Source organism: Entamoeba histolytica, genomic scaffold (assembly GCF_000208925.1).
Source record: "Entamoeba histolytica HM-1:IMSS scf_1104750518143 genomic scaffold, whole genome shotgun sequence".
NCBI classification, from domain to species: Eukaryota; Evosea; order Mastigamoebida; family Endamoebidae; genus Entamoeba; species Entamoeba histolytica.
Genome location: NW_001915100.1, coordinates 9509 through 24222, shown reverse-complemented (window position 1 = coordinate 24222; position 14714 = coordinate 9509). Strand labels below are relative to the sequence as shown.

At 23.9% G+C, this 14714-nt stretch overlaps 6 protein-coding genes across 6 annotated transcripts, besides 2 other annotated features; 3 read left to right on the top strand and 3 right to left on the bottom strand.

The window, feature by feature from the left end:
- Nucleotides 1-98: 98 nt before the first annotated feature.
- EHI_121520 (uncharacterized protein) lies at nucleotides 99-1131 on the bottom strand (the record flags this gene model as incomplete). Its single annotated transcript, XM_643350.2, has 2 exons — nucleotides 99-958; nucleotides 1005-1131. The coding sequence occupies 2 exons, from the start codon at nucleotides 1129-1131 to the stop codon at nucleotides 99-101; spliced, it is 987 nt and encodes a 328-aa protein (XP_648442.2).
- Nucleotides 1132-1264: 133 nt separating this feature from the next.
- EHI_121510 (uncharacterized protein) lies at nucleotides 1265-2551 on the top strand (the record flags this gene model as incomplete). Its single annotated transcript, XM_643351.1, has 1 exon — nucleotides 1265-2551. One exon carries the CDS (start codon nucleotides 1265-1267, stop codon nucleotides 2549-2551), a length of 1287 nt encoding a protein of 428 aa, XP_648443.1.
- A 630-nt stretch (nucleotides 2552-3181) lies between these two features.
- On the bottom strand, nucleotides 3182-7876 carry EHI_121500 (uncharacterized protein; the record flags this gene model as incomplete). Its single annotated transcript, XM_643353.2, has 2 exons — nucleotides 3182-7794; nucleotides 7861-7876. 2 exons carry the CDS (start codon nucleotides 7874-7876, stop codon nucleotides 3182-3184), a joined length of 4629 nt encoding a protein of 1542 aa, XP_648445.2.
- Nucleotides 7877-8266: 390 nt separating this feature from the next.
- Nucleotides 8267-9265, top strand: EHI_121490 (WD repeat protein; the record flags this gene model as incomplete). The annotated part of the gene is made up of 1 exon (XM_643354.1): nucleotides 8267-9265. One exon carries the CDS (start codon nucleotides 8267-8269, stop codon nucleotides 9263-9265), a length of 999 nt encoding a protein of 332 aa, XP_648446.1.
- A 143-nt stretch (nucleotides 9266-9408) lies between these two features.
- EHI_121480 (uncharacterized protein) lies at nucleotides 9409-9957 on the top strand (the record flags this gene model as incomplete). The annotated part of the gene is made up of 1 exon (XM_643355.1): nucleotides 9409-9957. The coding sequence occupies one exon, from the start codon at nucleotides 9409-9411 to the stop codon at nucleotides 9955-9957; it is 549 nt and encodes a 182-aa protein (XP_648447.1).
- Nucleotides 9958-11097: 1140 nt separating this feature from the next.
- Nucleotides 11098-11730, bottom strand: EHI_121470 (DNA methyltransferase, putative; the record flags this gene model as incomplete). The annotated part of the gene is made up of 1 exon (XM_643356.1): nucleotides 11098-11730. The coding sequence occupies one exon, from the start codon at nucleotides 11728-11730 to the stop codon at nucleotides 11098-11100; it is 633 nt and encodes a 210-aa protein (XP_648448.1).
- A 1348-nt stretch (nucleotides 11731-13078) lies between these two features.
- Nucleotides 13079-13590: a repeat region.
- A 1030-nt stretch (nucleotides 13591-14620) lies between these two features.
- Nucleotides 14621-14714: a repeat region.

The following is a 14714-nucleotide window of genomic DNA, read 5'->3' as shown; positions in this document are numbered from 1 at the left end:
TACTTATTATTATCATTATTACTATTATCCCTTTTATCATATCCTTTTTCCAGTTCTTTTTTTTTTCTTTAACTTTCAACAAATTTTAATAATACCTTTTAACTTATTTCTTCAACTTTCACTCCAAATAGTGTTTCTATCTTTCCTTCTCCTTCAATTTTTATTTTAGACATATCTACTTCTTTGATAAAATATCTTTGATATATTCCTCTTCCATCAATTACTACTATCTCATCTTTTCTTATAAAAAATGCATTTATACTTGTACTCTCTACTTTAATACTTGCTAACGCTTGTTCTCCTCCAGTATACCACTTCGATTTCCCTTTAACTTTCCCATTCATTTCAAAAATACTTATTTCATAATCACTACAATAACTCATTAAATATTGTTGTTCATTATTTATTGACAAATTGATAATTTCTGCAGGATTACTTCCTCTTTGAAATTCTTTCATTTTCATTCCACTTTTTACTTCCCATAGTCTAATGATTATACCCTCTGCACTTGATGATGCCATTACTGTTGCTGAATTATTTATAATTAAATTTGTTATTTGATGTTTGTGACATTTTAATGAATTAATAACTGGTTGAGCACCTAACTGATAGACTTTTACTTCTCCAACAGTTTTTGAAGGAATAAATAATTGATTAGTAGCTGAATGAAATGATAAAATACCTTTAGGATTAAAGTCAGTATCAATATTAGTAATTGTTTTACTTGATAAGTCCATTATAGAAACCATATTTTCAAAAACGATAAACAGATAATTTCTTGTAATTTTAATACCAGTAATATCGTTTTCACATTCTTTCCTCATTACTTCTTTTCCTTCTTTATCATCCCAAACTATTAATGTATTTTTTGGTGCATAAGGAGTTTGTCCTCCACCAACAAATGCAACAATGTTTGTTTCTTCAAGAACACTAATTACACTTATACCTTTTCTAAACGCTTTTGCAATGAGTTTATTGGTTATACATTTTAATCAATAACAAACTTCTATGAAATCGTTTAGTAAATTCTCCATTTTTAATTGAAAACACTATAAATCCATAAGTGGTTCCAACTGCTAACAAATTTCCATTTTCACTACGAGAAACAGAAAGAACTTTCAAATCTTCCATTTTTTTTATTTTCTTTTTTTTAAGATGTTTTTGATTTTTATTTTATTTTTTTTTTTCTTTAAAAACAAGAAAAAATTGAAAGAGAAAAACATAAAAATACTAAAAGAACTTAAAAATAAGAAAAAGTCAAAAAATGTCACAGAAAGATATTTGTCCACATAACAAAATTAATGACCAAAACTATTGTGTTGATTGTTATCAGTTGATTGAAGATGTTGATGATTATATTAGAACTTCAGGTGGATATGGTATAACAAAAAGTTATGCAGAAGAACAAAAAAGGAGTGTTTCAGAAAAACTTTTAAAAGAAAAGAAACTTTCATTGATTTTAGATCTTGATGGCACAATTGTTTTTACAAATCCTGAATTATGTATACCATTAGAAAGTGAAGAAGAACCAATAACACCTGAACAAGGATTTTATTTTGAAATACCTGAACAAAATGCAAAAGTATTTATTCGATTTAGAGATGGGATAGTTACATTTATGGAAAAGGTATCAAAGTTGTATGATATTCATGTAGTTACATTAGGTCAAAAAGAATATGCCTTTGCTATTGTAAATGCCATTAATAAACTTAGGAATATTCCATTTATTACTGGTGATTTAGTTACTGCCGAAGATTGTTCTTCTGTGATTGTTTGTGATGAAAAAGATACAAATGATGGATTAATTGATCGAGAAGAAACAAATGAAAGAAGAAGTGTGAAAAGAAGTATTCCAACTATGGGAAAAGAAGAGATGCAAGTAATTGTTGATGACAGAATTGATGTTTGGGATAATAAAAATGTTGTTCAAATTTGTGAATATGTTCCTTCGACCAATCAAGTTGATACTGAATTAGTAAGAGTAACAGAAGTATTACAAAATATATACACTAAATTTTATGATGAACATATAGAAGATGTTAAAGAAATTTTACACTTATTTAGAAAAAAGATATTAGAAAATAAAAACCTTTACTTTAATAGACCTAACTTTAGTAAAATGGAAAATGGTTTATTAACTCAAATGATATGGAAAGAGATATTAAGAAATTCAGTCATGATGGGTGCTAATATTCAAAAGTTTGTTTATTTAGATGGACCGAATAAAACAGATTTTATTATTGATGCTAAACCAATGGAAAATATTATTGCTGTAAAACGTGAGTATTTAATATATTCTTGGATTTTTATAAATACATTAGATGAAAAACCATTTGAGATTAGTTCAGAAAGTACAGAATACAAAGAACTTAGTATTGATTGTGTTTATGATCAGACAAAACATGGTTCAGTCTTAGATGATGATCCACAAATAAAAAGAGAATTAGATGATGAAAGTAGTGAAGATTATAGTTCAAATGAAGATGATACTGATCCCGAATATTTAGCTAATCTTGAATTATTTAAACAAGTAATGGGAAAAATGAAATAATAATCAAAATGAAAAGAAAGATCTATTTTTAACAACTTAAAATAAAGAGATTGAATAAATGATAAGAAGTAAAATTCTATTGACTGTTTTATTTCAAATTAAAGTTTTTTTAGTTTATAAAAAAAAAAGAAATAAAATTACATTATGGGAAGTGAAGAACAGTTTTATATTAACCAATGTATTATTGTACTTATTGATATTGATGAAAATTGTAAAAAAGGAGACTTAGCAAAAGTTGTTAAAGTAAACCAAAAAGAAAAAACGGTTTTAATTCAATACAGTACTGAAAGAGGTTATACCTCTCAACCAATTTTAATTCAAATGGATTTAATAAAACCATATAATCAATAAAATAATTAAAATATTAATATTTTATAGTTGTTTTTTTTTATATTTCTACATTAAATCTATTAATTTTGTAGAGATTAATACAACCAATATATTAATTTAGTACAACTGTTGAAGTAAAATATCATTAATTTAATATTAACCTTTGATCCGTGTACTTCATATTTATTTCTTTTTTAAATAAAACATAAATTTATTTTTAAAAATTAATTAAAAATTATGGTTTTTATATTTTAACATTATTTAAAATTAATAAATGAAATGAGAAATGAATAATTCATTTTATGATTTAGGTATAGATCTTAAAAATAACGTTCCTTTATTAATTGATATTTTAATTGGATTATTTTCAATAATAACTCTTAATGCATTTGATTCAATAGGTGTCCATCCAATAATTTCTAAATCAGATAATTTATTATTTTCATAATAAAAAAGTATTAAAGAAAGACTTTGTGTAAATATTCCTTTAAAATATTCAAAAGGAATAATTTTTTGTAAATAAGGTATTTCTCCTGAATTTTTTGTAATAAATAAGAGATGAGTTTCTGTAATAACAATTACTTCAATCTTTCTTTCACTTACTTTTCTAACACAATCAAAGTATTTTAAATGTTGGTACTTCCCTTCATTACACTCCATCATCATAGACCATCCAGTAGCACTTTTTTCATTATATGAACCACCAGCAACATACCATGGAAATCTAATTCTATCTTCTGCAATATTACCACATGTCTCTCCTGATATTCCCATTCCTAAATTTTGAACTAATCCAAAAACACCATCAATTGGTTTTACTACAACTCCTGTAACACCAGCAACTATTCCACTTACAAAACCAATTGGACCTAATAAACTTGATTTTTCTTTTGCCATTTGATACATTGTAGATGGAGTTGTCCAGATACCTTTAACACCAGAAGCAATTCCAGTAGTTAATAAATCTACCCCTTGATTAACACTTTTAACAAATGAATCATTAAGTGCTCTTTTAAATTCTTCTGGTATTTTTTTTTCTACATCTTTAAATAATTTCATTGGAATTACATATCGTTCAAAAGTTTTATAATCAACAGTTTCATATGATAAACGAATATTATTTAAACCAATAATTCCACTTGCCCATTGTTTTTTTATTGAAGGGAAATCAATTTCTTTTGAAAAGTATTTAATAATTATTTTAATAAATTGTATTAATTCCATTTCAATAGGTTTTGAACTAAATTTATGAATAACAATTGGTACATTTTTTACAGCATTCATTTGTGTTAAATGATGTAAAGTTGTTGCTGATTCAGAAAGAGGAGGAGGTTCTTTTTGAGAAGGATTAATAGTGAGATGGAAAGCAATAGAATTACAAATGAATTTTTCAATTTTAATATAAAATTTATTTGTTTCAACGTTTTGTTTAGTAATGGAAGATTTAAAAATATTTTTAACAATTGAATGATAAATAGAATAGATTTCTATTGCTCTAGCAAGAAAAGCAGGGTCAATTTGAATTTCTGTTGTTTGAATTGCAACTGTCATTTCAACAATATGTAATGAATGACTTGTTAATTCATTAATACCTGTTCTTAATAATTTACAACCAACATGGAAATAATTTTGTTTATTAAATTGAATCCAATCTGAAGGAGAAGGAGATAAAATTACCGGTTTACTATTAATTAAAGTAACGTCTTGATTATCAATTTGAATATAATCAATAGAAAATTCAATACCTGAATGTGAGAAAGTTTGAACTAATTTTAATTGCATATTAAATAAAGAGATATAAAGAAATTCATTATCATTAATAAGAATTGATATTCCAAAATTAGAGAACATAATATTAAAATCATATAAAGGAATTGTATTTAAAGAATTTTCATAAACAGAAGTTAAAGTAAAATTAATAAATGTTGTTGATTTTTCTAATGAAAAAGAAGAATAAACAATTTCAATTTTCTTTTTTTCATTATTATTAAATTCTAATTGATGATGTTGAGAAGAAATAATTGGATTAATAATTGTATTATTTTTATCATATAATTGTAATGTATGTTTTAATGTTGGTACTGTCCATGCAAAAGGAAGTGATTGATTAGGTTGAATTGTGTATGTATGAATTGTATTTGTTTGAGCAAAAGTAATTGGAATATTTGTATAATTTTGAATACATAAATAATACTTTTCTATTTCATCAATACAAATTATATATTCCATTTGATTTAAAGTAATATTAATTGAAATAATAATATATCTTTCATTTTTTGAACTTAAAATCATTTGACAATTTACTTCTTTATTAATTTTAAATTGTTCACTTTCAAATAATTCTTTATTTATTTCAATTTCTAATGACATTTCAAATTCTCCACTAACATTACAAGGAGCATATCCTTTAGCCATAACATTTGTTCCATGAGGGAATTGAGAACAATAAAATTTAATTTTATGTTCAGTTCTATTATGAATAACATATCGTTGTTTTAAAATAATTATTTCTTTGTTACTTTTTTCTTCAATACTTTTTGAATAAACAATTTCAATAGGAGGATTTCCAAGAAGAACAATTCCATTTTCTTCATTTGGAAGAAGAACTTCTTTTAATTTATTATTATTACTATTATTTTGATCACTTTTTAACATTAATATTCCATTAATATTTTTATTATTTATTTTTATATTATCTTCACAAAACTGTGTCATTGGTACTAAACTTCCATTTGTTGGTAATGAAATATTATTATAAATTAATGGAATTAATGTTTGATTTTGTACAAATTGATTAATTTCAAAATGAACATTAGTTGGATAATTTTCATTTTCTTCAAATCTCATTAAAATATAATTTACTTGTGTTGGTGAATTAAATACAATTCTTCTTGAACGAAGATTAGATGGAAATAAATAAAATTCTTCTGAATTTAGTAATAATATTGTTGGTTCCATTGTAAATCCATCAATACAATCATTAAGTATTTTAATAAATCCACTGAGTCTTTCATTATTATGAGCATAACTTAACGTTCCAAAAGGTGGAATAATAAGTTGTGTTTTATTTGTATCAAATAATGTTAATAATAATGTTGAAGGTAAATGAGAATGAAATATATAAGGATGTTGAATAATAAAATTAACTGTTCTGATATATTTCTTTTCTTTATTTAATTGAGGAACTCCTACTTTAGGAGAAATCATTAAAATTTTAACAGGAGCTGAACCAAATAATTTAGTAATTGGAGCTTCCCATTGTTTATTAAATTCACTTGTTTCAGTTGGTATATGTCCAGTGTATGAAGGGTTTGGAAGAGGAATTGGTTCATTTATAGGAGTTACAGCAATTGAAAAGTATGTTCTACTAAATATTGGTTGAAAATAATAAATACCTTGAGGTTGTAATGAAAATGAAATGATATTTGGTTTAGATGGTGTAGAAACATAAACTTTAACTTTTTCATTTGTTTGATTTAAAACACTAATTGATGAACTTATTTTTAATTCTCTTAATGAATTTCTTTCAATAATTAAATACCCACCATGTTTATTTGTTTTTAATGAAGTTAATTCAATAATTTGTTTAATACCACCAATAGTAAAAGAAATATCTTTATATCCAACCATTTTAATTTGAAGTAAACTTCCTTCAGGTAAGTCAATTGAAGAATTCATTTTAACAAATAATTTCATATTAGAAATGATTATTTCTAAATCCATTCCACTATAATTTATTAATGAAAATGGTTGTAATATTGGTAATTGTTCTTCTTGTTTGGGTGTAATAATTTGTGAAATATCATTAATTTCTCTATTAAATGAATTAACTACATTTAATAATGAACTAATAGAAAGAATTGCATGAGGTGTAATATTTACATTTAAATTTTTTTCAAAGAAAATTCTGGTTGATGTACCAATCCAAGCACATTTTATTGTTGTCATATCAATTAATGATTCATATTTTTGTTTATCTGCATTAAAACAATCAATTTCTAAGGAAAATACATTTGTTAATACTCCACTTTTACCATCAATATTAAAATCATTAATAATTATTTTAATACATTTAATATCTGTAGCAATTTTTAATGTAATACTTGGAATATTCACTTTATATGAACGTAATGATGGAGCTGTTTTAATTGGAAGAATAATTGGTTTTTGTTGTGAAACAAAAGGTTGATAAATAGTACATTTACGCTGAATAGAATCTTTTATATTTTGTTTAAAGAATACTTTTAAATTATCATTTAATTGTTGAAAAAGATGTTGGAGAATAAAGAATTCATAAACTCCAATAAAGAAATGAAGATTATTTGATGTAAAATTAATTAATAAATTTGGTTGAAATTGATGGTTTTGTGATGTTTTAGAAATGGATAATGTAAATTTAGTTTTACTAAGTATTTCATGTTGTGTTGATTTCATAGAAATATTATTAAATTCTAAACAAAGTGATTTTAATTCATTTGTAATAATCTTTTTATCTAAGTGTTGAATAGTATTTTGTGTAACAACATTTCCTTTTGTTGAATATTCTAATGCCATTACACACCGTTCTTGATTATCTTCAAATAAAATTAATCCATCACTAATATCAATATTTACTTTAAAAGGTGTTTCTGTATTTACTTTGAGATATCCACCTATAAATTTTAATATTTGTCCCCAATATTCTTGTAATTTATTAATATCTCTTGGAATACAAATGAGTTGTGGTCTATTCATTTTAATAATTAATTCAGATTCTTTTCCTATCTTGGCTTCTAGTTCAAATGGAGTATTTTTACTTAATACAATTATTGGTTTGTTTTCATCACTTACTTGTAATGACTTAAACTGTGATTGGATTGTGACTATATCCATTTCTTTCTTTTCATTATAATTTTGACATTTTATTTCTAATCCTTTTAATGAATATCTTAATGTATGTGGAACTGTTAAATTTGTTTCTTTCACTCGTATATTCAAACGAAATCTAGTTCTCATTCACTCTGATAAAATAAAAAATTTTAAGTCTTTTTTCTTTTTTTAATAACAAAATTATAACTTCATTATCACATTTTTATCAAATTATTATTAGTTTTTTTCTCTATAATCTTTAAATGATTTTTGAGATTCTTATTACACTCATATATCTAAATTTATAATTTTTTTTTTATTTAAAGCTATTTCTAAAAAAGAGTGATTGTATGAATATTATCACTTGAAAAATTCTTTCACAAAAATAATTTATAACTAAAATTCAAAATGTTCAATGAATTATAAAAGAAAAATGAATAAAAAGTCAAAAACGAAAATATAACAAAAAAAAAATAAAAATAAAAACAAACTAAAAAAATAAAGAAAAAACTAGAAAAAGTAAGAAAAAAAAAGAGAATGGAAGAACAAAAGATCTTATGTATATCATTCAATCAAGATTTCTCTTGTTTTGCTCTTGGAACTACAAAAGGATTTTGTGTATATGGTATTGAACAAACTCGATTAAGAGAGCGTTTCAAAAGAAATTTCAATGGAGGTGTTGGAATTATTGAATTGTTATATAAATCAAATTTGGTGGCATTAGTTGGAGGTGGACCACAACCCGTTTTTCCACCAACTAAAGTTATTATTTGGGATGATTATCAAAACAAAGGAATTGCAGAATTAGAATATGACACTCCTGTGAGAGCAGTAAGATTAAAAAGAGATATTATTGTTGTTGTAGTTGATACTTCAGTATTTGTTTATGATTTTAGAAATTTAAATTTAAGACAAACCTTCAAAACTTGTCCAAATCCAAAAGGATTAATTGCCGTTTCATCTTCAGATAAGAAAGTTATTGCTTATCCCTCAGTTGAAGAGGGTAAAGTAGTTGTTGCTAATTTAGAAACTGGTGCTTCTACTACAATTGAAGCACATAAACACTCTATTTCTGCTTTATGTTTAAGTCCTGAAGCTAATTTATTAGTTAGTGCATCTTCAGAAGGAACATTATTTAGAGTATGGGATACTGCACGTGGTGAGAAAGTAGGAGAATTTAGAAGAGGAAAAAGTGTAGCAGAGATTTATAGTGTTAATTTCAGTCAAGATGGTAAATTTATTGTAACAAACAGTAATAGAGGAACAATTCACGTTTACTCTCTTTCTCAAGATGGAGATGTTTCTAATAAAGAATCTAAATTTTCTAAAATTGTTCCAGGATTTAGTGGAATTTATGGATGTTGTGAATATCCACTCACACCAGACATTTACACTGCAGTATTCTTTGGATGGCAAAATAGTCCAACTACTTGTGTAATGGCAATTACTATTGAGGGAGCATTTATGAAGTTTAATATGCAAACAGACAAAGGAAAGGTGGTGATGGTTCTTGATGACTCTTCTTCAATACTTTAATCTGACTAAATTCTCTTTTTCTTTTAACGTTTTATAATTTATTCATTTTTCAAATCACAATCTGAGTATAATAAAAGTAATAGTTTATATATTATTTTTATTTCGGGAAAACTAAAAAATCATAACCAAAGGAACAAATATAAATGACAGAAATAAAAAAGTTACAAGAATTGAATAAATTTTTAGTCCAATGCACGGGGAAGAATCGATATAATGTTTTATTTGATTCTAATGAAGAGGAATTAAATATTAGTAATCTAATAAACAAAATAAGAGATAAAACTGGATTAATGGTAGTATGTAAATATGGAGAAATAATATTTGGATGTTACAACTCAAATATGCTTTCTGAAAAAGATCAAACACTTTACATAGATAAAGATAAGAAACATTTTGTATTTATTTTTAATACTACAACAAATAAAGGTGAAAAGTATCAAAAAATTGATTATCAGAATCAAAGTCTTATTATTAATAACACTTCTAAATCAGCTAAGTCAGATTCTAACCAAACCCATTTCTTGGAGTGTTATGGTGCTTTTATTCTAGAAAGTGATTCAAATTCAAAAAGGAGTCAAATTGACTATTCATTTCCTGGTAACTATGATGTTAAAAAGGGAGTTAGTGCTGATATTTTCATTGGTCAAAAATTTTTTATGTATGATAGTTTAACGATCTTAGAATGGTTGTAAAAGTACTTAATTAATGACTTTAAAAAAGAAATTAATCCAGGTTATTGTATTACATCTCTCTTTATTTATTTTATATGACAACACATAAGAAAATAAAAATAAATATCTTTTTTTCTTTCATTATTAAAAAAGAAGAAGAGTTAATGAAATGAAAAGGGATGAGTGAATATTAAAGGGAAGAATTTATTTAATGATATAAAAGTAATTGTTTTATTTATGTATTTTTTGAATAAGAAATGAAGAAAAATAAGGATTGAAGAAATAATCATTAAAAGAAAGAATATAATGTTTTGTTTATAACTCTTTTTGTATTTTATGAATAATTAGTTGGATATAAATAAGAAATGATTGTCTTTATTTTTTAAATGAAATGATTCTCACATTTTGATTTGTATTGATATTTGTTTTAGGTAGTATCTATTTTATCTATTGGTTCTATTTTCAAATATAAACATAAAACCACAGGAAATAATAAAATGACATTAACATACAGAAGGAATATTTCATTTTGATTAATGAAAGACGATAAATGGATTTAACACAAATGTATTTGTCAATGTTAATATTAGTTTTAAGTAAGTGTTGCTTTGTATTTTATTCAGTTAGAATGGAATTGGGTTTGTTATTGACTGTTAATGTTGATATTTATATAGAACAGTATTTTATGTTGTATTTTGTTCTATTTCTCAGATAGTAAATATTGACAAATCATTCTGTTGTATTGTACTTTTCATGATTGGAAGTCTTATTGTTATTTATCAACTTTCATTATATTATGGTTTTTGGTGACTTAGTATCTTTCATATAATGTCATAAAAGCTCCTTTCTCAATGTGTTGTTTTTCTTTATAATATTTGAAATATATTCTAGTCTTATAATTCTATAGAATTTGATTAATTCTTCTTCTCTTTATTTTCATATGTTTTATGTTGAATGATTCTATATGGTAATGAAGTTATTCTGGTTATTTAATAAATAAAAACAAGAAGTAATAGATAGTATTTTTATTGTGTTTGTTTTCTCTTCGATTATTCTGGATATTGTCATTGTTCTGTCCAACCAAAAAGTCTTCTTATATTATTGAATTACTTTTGTTTTAGCCATACTAAATAAAATACTTTGTTTCTTTTCTATTGTTGTTTATTCATCCATTGAAAATATCGGGAGCAATCGTAAAACATATAACTTCTCTGTTTCAAGAGTGATGGTATCTATGATTTTAGGTTTCAAACTATGTTTAATTGCTAATTCTATAATTGACTTTGGATCATTGTCTTGAATAATTACAATATAACCAATTCCTTTTGGTGATAATATATCCCACAAATGCTCAATTACACAGTCAATCTTTTCTCTCCCATCTTTTCCTCCTGCCCAACTTAATGAAATATATGATTGATGAAGTTCTTCTTCTGGGGTTGGAACATATGGTGGATTGTATATAAACAAGTCAATTGATTCATCTCTAATTGATTCAATTAATGAACTTTTAATTAAATTCCCTTCTCTATGAACTTTTTTCGTGCATTCAAGTGCATATGGATTAATATCACTACAGAATGTAGTTATTCGTGGGAATAGTTCTTTAACGTATTTCGATACAATACCACTTCCAACTCCAATTTCAAGCGATGTCATTGGTTCATGGCTGTTAATGAACTCTCTTTCTTTTTCTAAAACATCCATTAACAAATAACTATCAATGTCTGGTTTATAGACATTGTCCCATGTTTCTTTATCGACAAGAGGAATAATATCGGGGTATTTTTCCATCTTTTTCTTTTCTTCTTTTCTCTTTTTTTTTTGTTTTTCTTTTTTATAAATAATAAATATACTATTATATTACTATTATTTTATTGTATTACTATTATTTTATTGTATTATTATTTATTCACATTTATTTTACTTATCTTTCATTCTCTTCTCTTATTCTTGCTTGTGTTTTGTTCTATTCTGCCAATTATATTAAACACACAAAATAAAACAATATACGTTGGTATTGTTGTTTCTTTGTTCTTTTTCTTTGATTGTTATGATAGTCATGAGAATTAAAGAATGAAAGAAATTAGATTGATGTGTGAAATGTGATTGAATCAATATCTTATTCTTAAACTATTCCATTCACCTTACCATTCATTTTTTCAACTCACTCAATCAAAAGCTCTTGACTACTCGTGTTGTGGTATTTCATTTCTTTTTCATTGTATTAGTGTCTTTCTTTATTCTTATTTTCCTAGTTTAATGAAAAGTTTTTATTTAAATGAATTGGATATTGAAAAAACAATTAACTCAACTTTTAACTTACTTTATATGTAAGTTATGAGTTAAAAGTGATATTTGTAATATCATTTTTTGACAGTTGTTGATTGGTTCAACAAATTACTTTTCAGTTCAAAAGAAAAGCAACAGTATAAATAGTTGAATATATACAAAATACTAACAATAAGAAGAAAGGTTATGATTAAGTCAATGAGATGGAAAGTAATTAATTGTTGAAGTTGTAGAATATCTATTGAAAAACAACAAAAGGTAGTTAGAATGTTGTTTGTCTCAATTATCATCTTTTTAATAATGTCTCTTTCATGAAATAAGATGAAATAAATTGTTTATTTCTTATAGTCTATAATGAATTGAAAAAAACATTCATAAAATTAAGAAATGTAAATAGAATTTCATTGTGTAGCAATCTCATTGATAATTTCAAGTGAATAACAACTAAATAGGTGAGAAGACAATATTTTTACTTTTTGATGAATATTTAAAACAATGAATTTGTAGTATAATGAATATAGTATGATAGAAAAACAGTATAAATACATCAAGTCTTAATGATGCAAAACAATTATTCATTATAATGGTATAAAAGAAATTCAAATAATAAAAATAATGGAGTTAAATTAAGTATTAATGAAGAAAATCATTAGAAAGTAAATAACATGATACACTCAAAAACATCTACGAAAGTTATGAAGAAATAAAATCAAAATAGTTTTGAGTATAATCATAAACTTTTAATTTTTATAGTTGTTTAGAAATTAAATGACTGTTATTTCTATGAAACTAAATAGTAAATTGAGTAGTCGAATTAATGAAGTGTTGTTTACAAATAAAGAATAATAATTAAAAATTACTTAATTAAGTGTTAATAGATTTTTCATATATTCTTCCTAGTTTAGAGGAGATTAATCCCTGAGCTGTTTAAAAAAGAGTAATCTTTTTGTTTAACTTATCATTTATGTTTTTCTTGAAAATTGAGAAAATCATTTCTTTGCTTTATTTTTTATTATTAATGTCTTCTCATCCTTCTTCTGCTTATTTCCTCTTTAAATCCAATTGCATATTTTCTGTCTTAATTTTAAACATTTTCTTTTTCCTTTTTTCTTTATTTTATGAATGAGAGAAAAGACTATTTCATTCCCATTATATTATTATGTTTAATTTTCTTTTAGTCTTACCCACACTTTAGTACTTCCTTATATTACACCATGTAATATTCTATCATAATATCTTGCTACACCCTTTGCAACTTTACCTAATACATTTCTAATTCAAATGCACCGCCATAACCAGATAATAACTGGGAGTGTCGATGCTTGAATTTGTAATAAAGTGTGTGGTGTTTTAGACATGCTATATTCGATCAAGAATTTGATAGTAATTGAAAAACACTAATTTAAAAGAAATAAAACAAAATGAAGAAATTGATTTTCTTATTTCTCAATATGATGAAAATCAAAATATTATATTAAACATAAAAGAAAACAAATATTTTAAGAAAGAGTGTATTTCATTAGCATTATAATAGTTTGTATACTTTTCTATAATTCTTACCAATATTAACGTAAAATATTTTGTTGAATAATATCCATTACATATTTCATCATTTCTTTAATAATACATACCAATTATTATATCAGAATGATTAATAAACAATTATAATCAAATAATACATTCTTTATAATAATGAATAATACAAATTGTATCAAAATAGAAAATCATAAACAAATAATAAAATAGAGAGTTTACTCATAAATTTGTATTATGAATTATATGATATTTCACATAAATTAACTTCTATTTAACAAATAGAAATAAATATACAAACAAGAAATAAATAAACAGAAATAAATAAACGTATTAATTGAAGAAGATATTTAGAATTATAAAATCAAGAAGAAAACATCATAATACAACAAAACAGAAATAATATAACATAAATAATTACAATCAATTAGAATAAACACACATACTAATAATACCAAACAAATCAATAAAGAGTAATACAACACACATAAATGTGATATACTACAAATGAAATAATAAACGAATGAATGAGAATATAAAAGAATAAAAAGAGAAGAAATAATAATAGTAAAAGAGAAAAAAAAAGATAGAAAAGAATAAAAAGAATATCAACACAAATTAAGAAAGTTAAACCAAGAAATAACAAAAGAAGAAAAGAATAGTTTTAATTAAAAATGAATAAGAATAAATAAGTAGAAGAATAAGAAATACCAAAAAGAGAAATAAATATAAGATGATAAAAATATAAAGAAAAATCAAACAATTAATAATAATAAGAAGTAAAAGAGATAGAAGAAGAGACAAAATAAGAAAAGAAATAATAAAAAATCAAGGATAAAAAGAAAAAAGAAAAAAAAAAAAAAAAAAAAAAAAGTCAATTATTAGATATATCCATTATTGGATTTTCTTCATACTGAGAAGCGATTATTTCAGTTTCTTCAATATGCTCTATT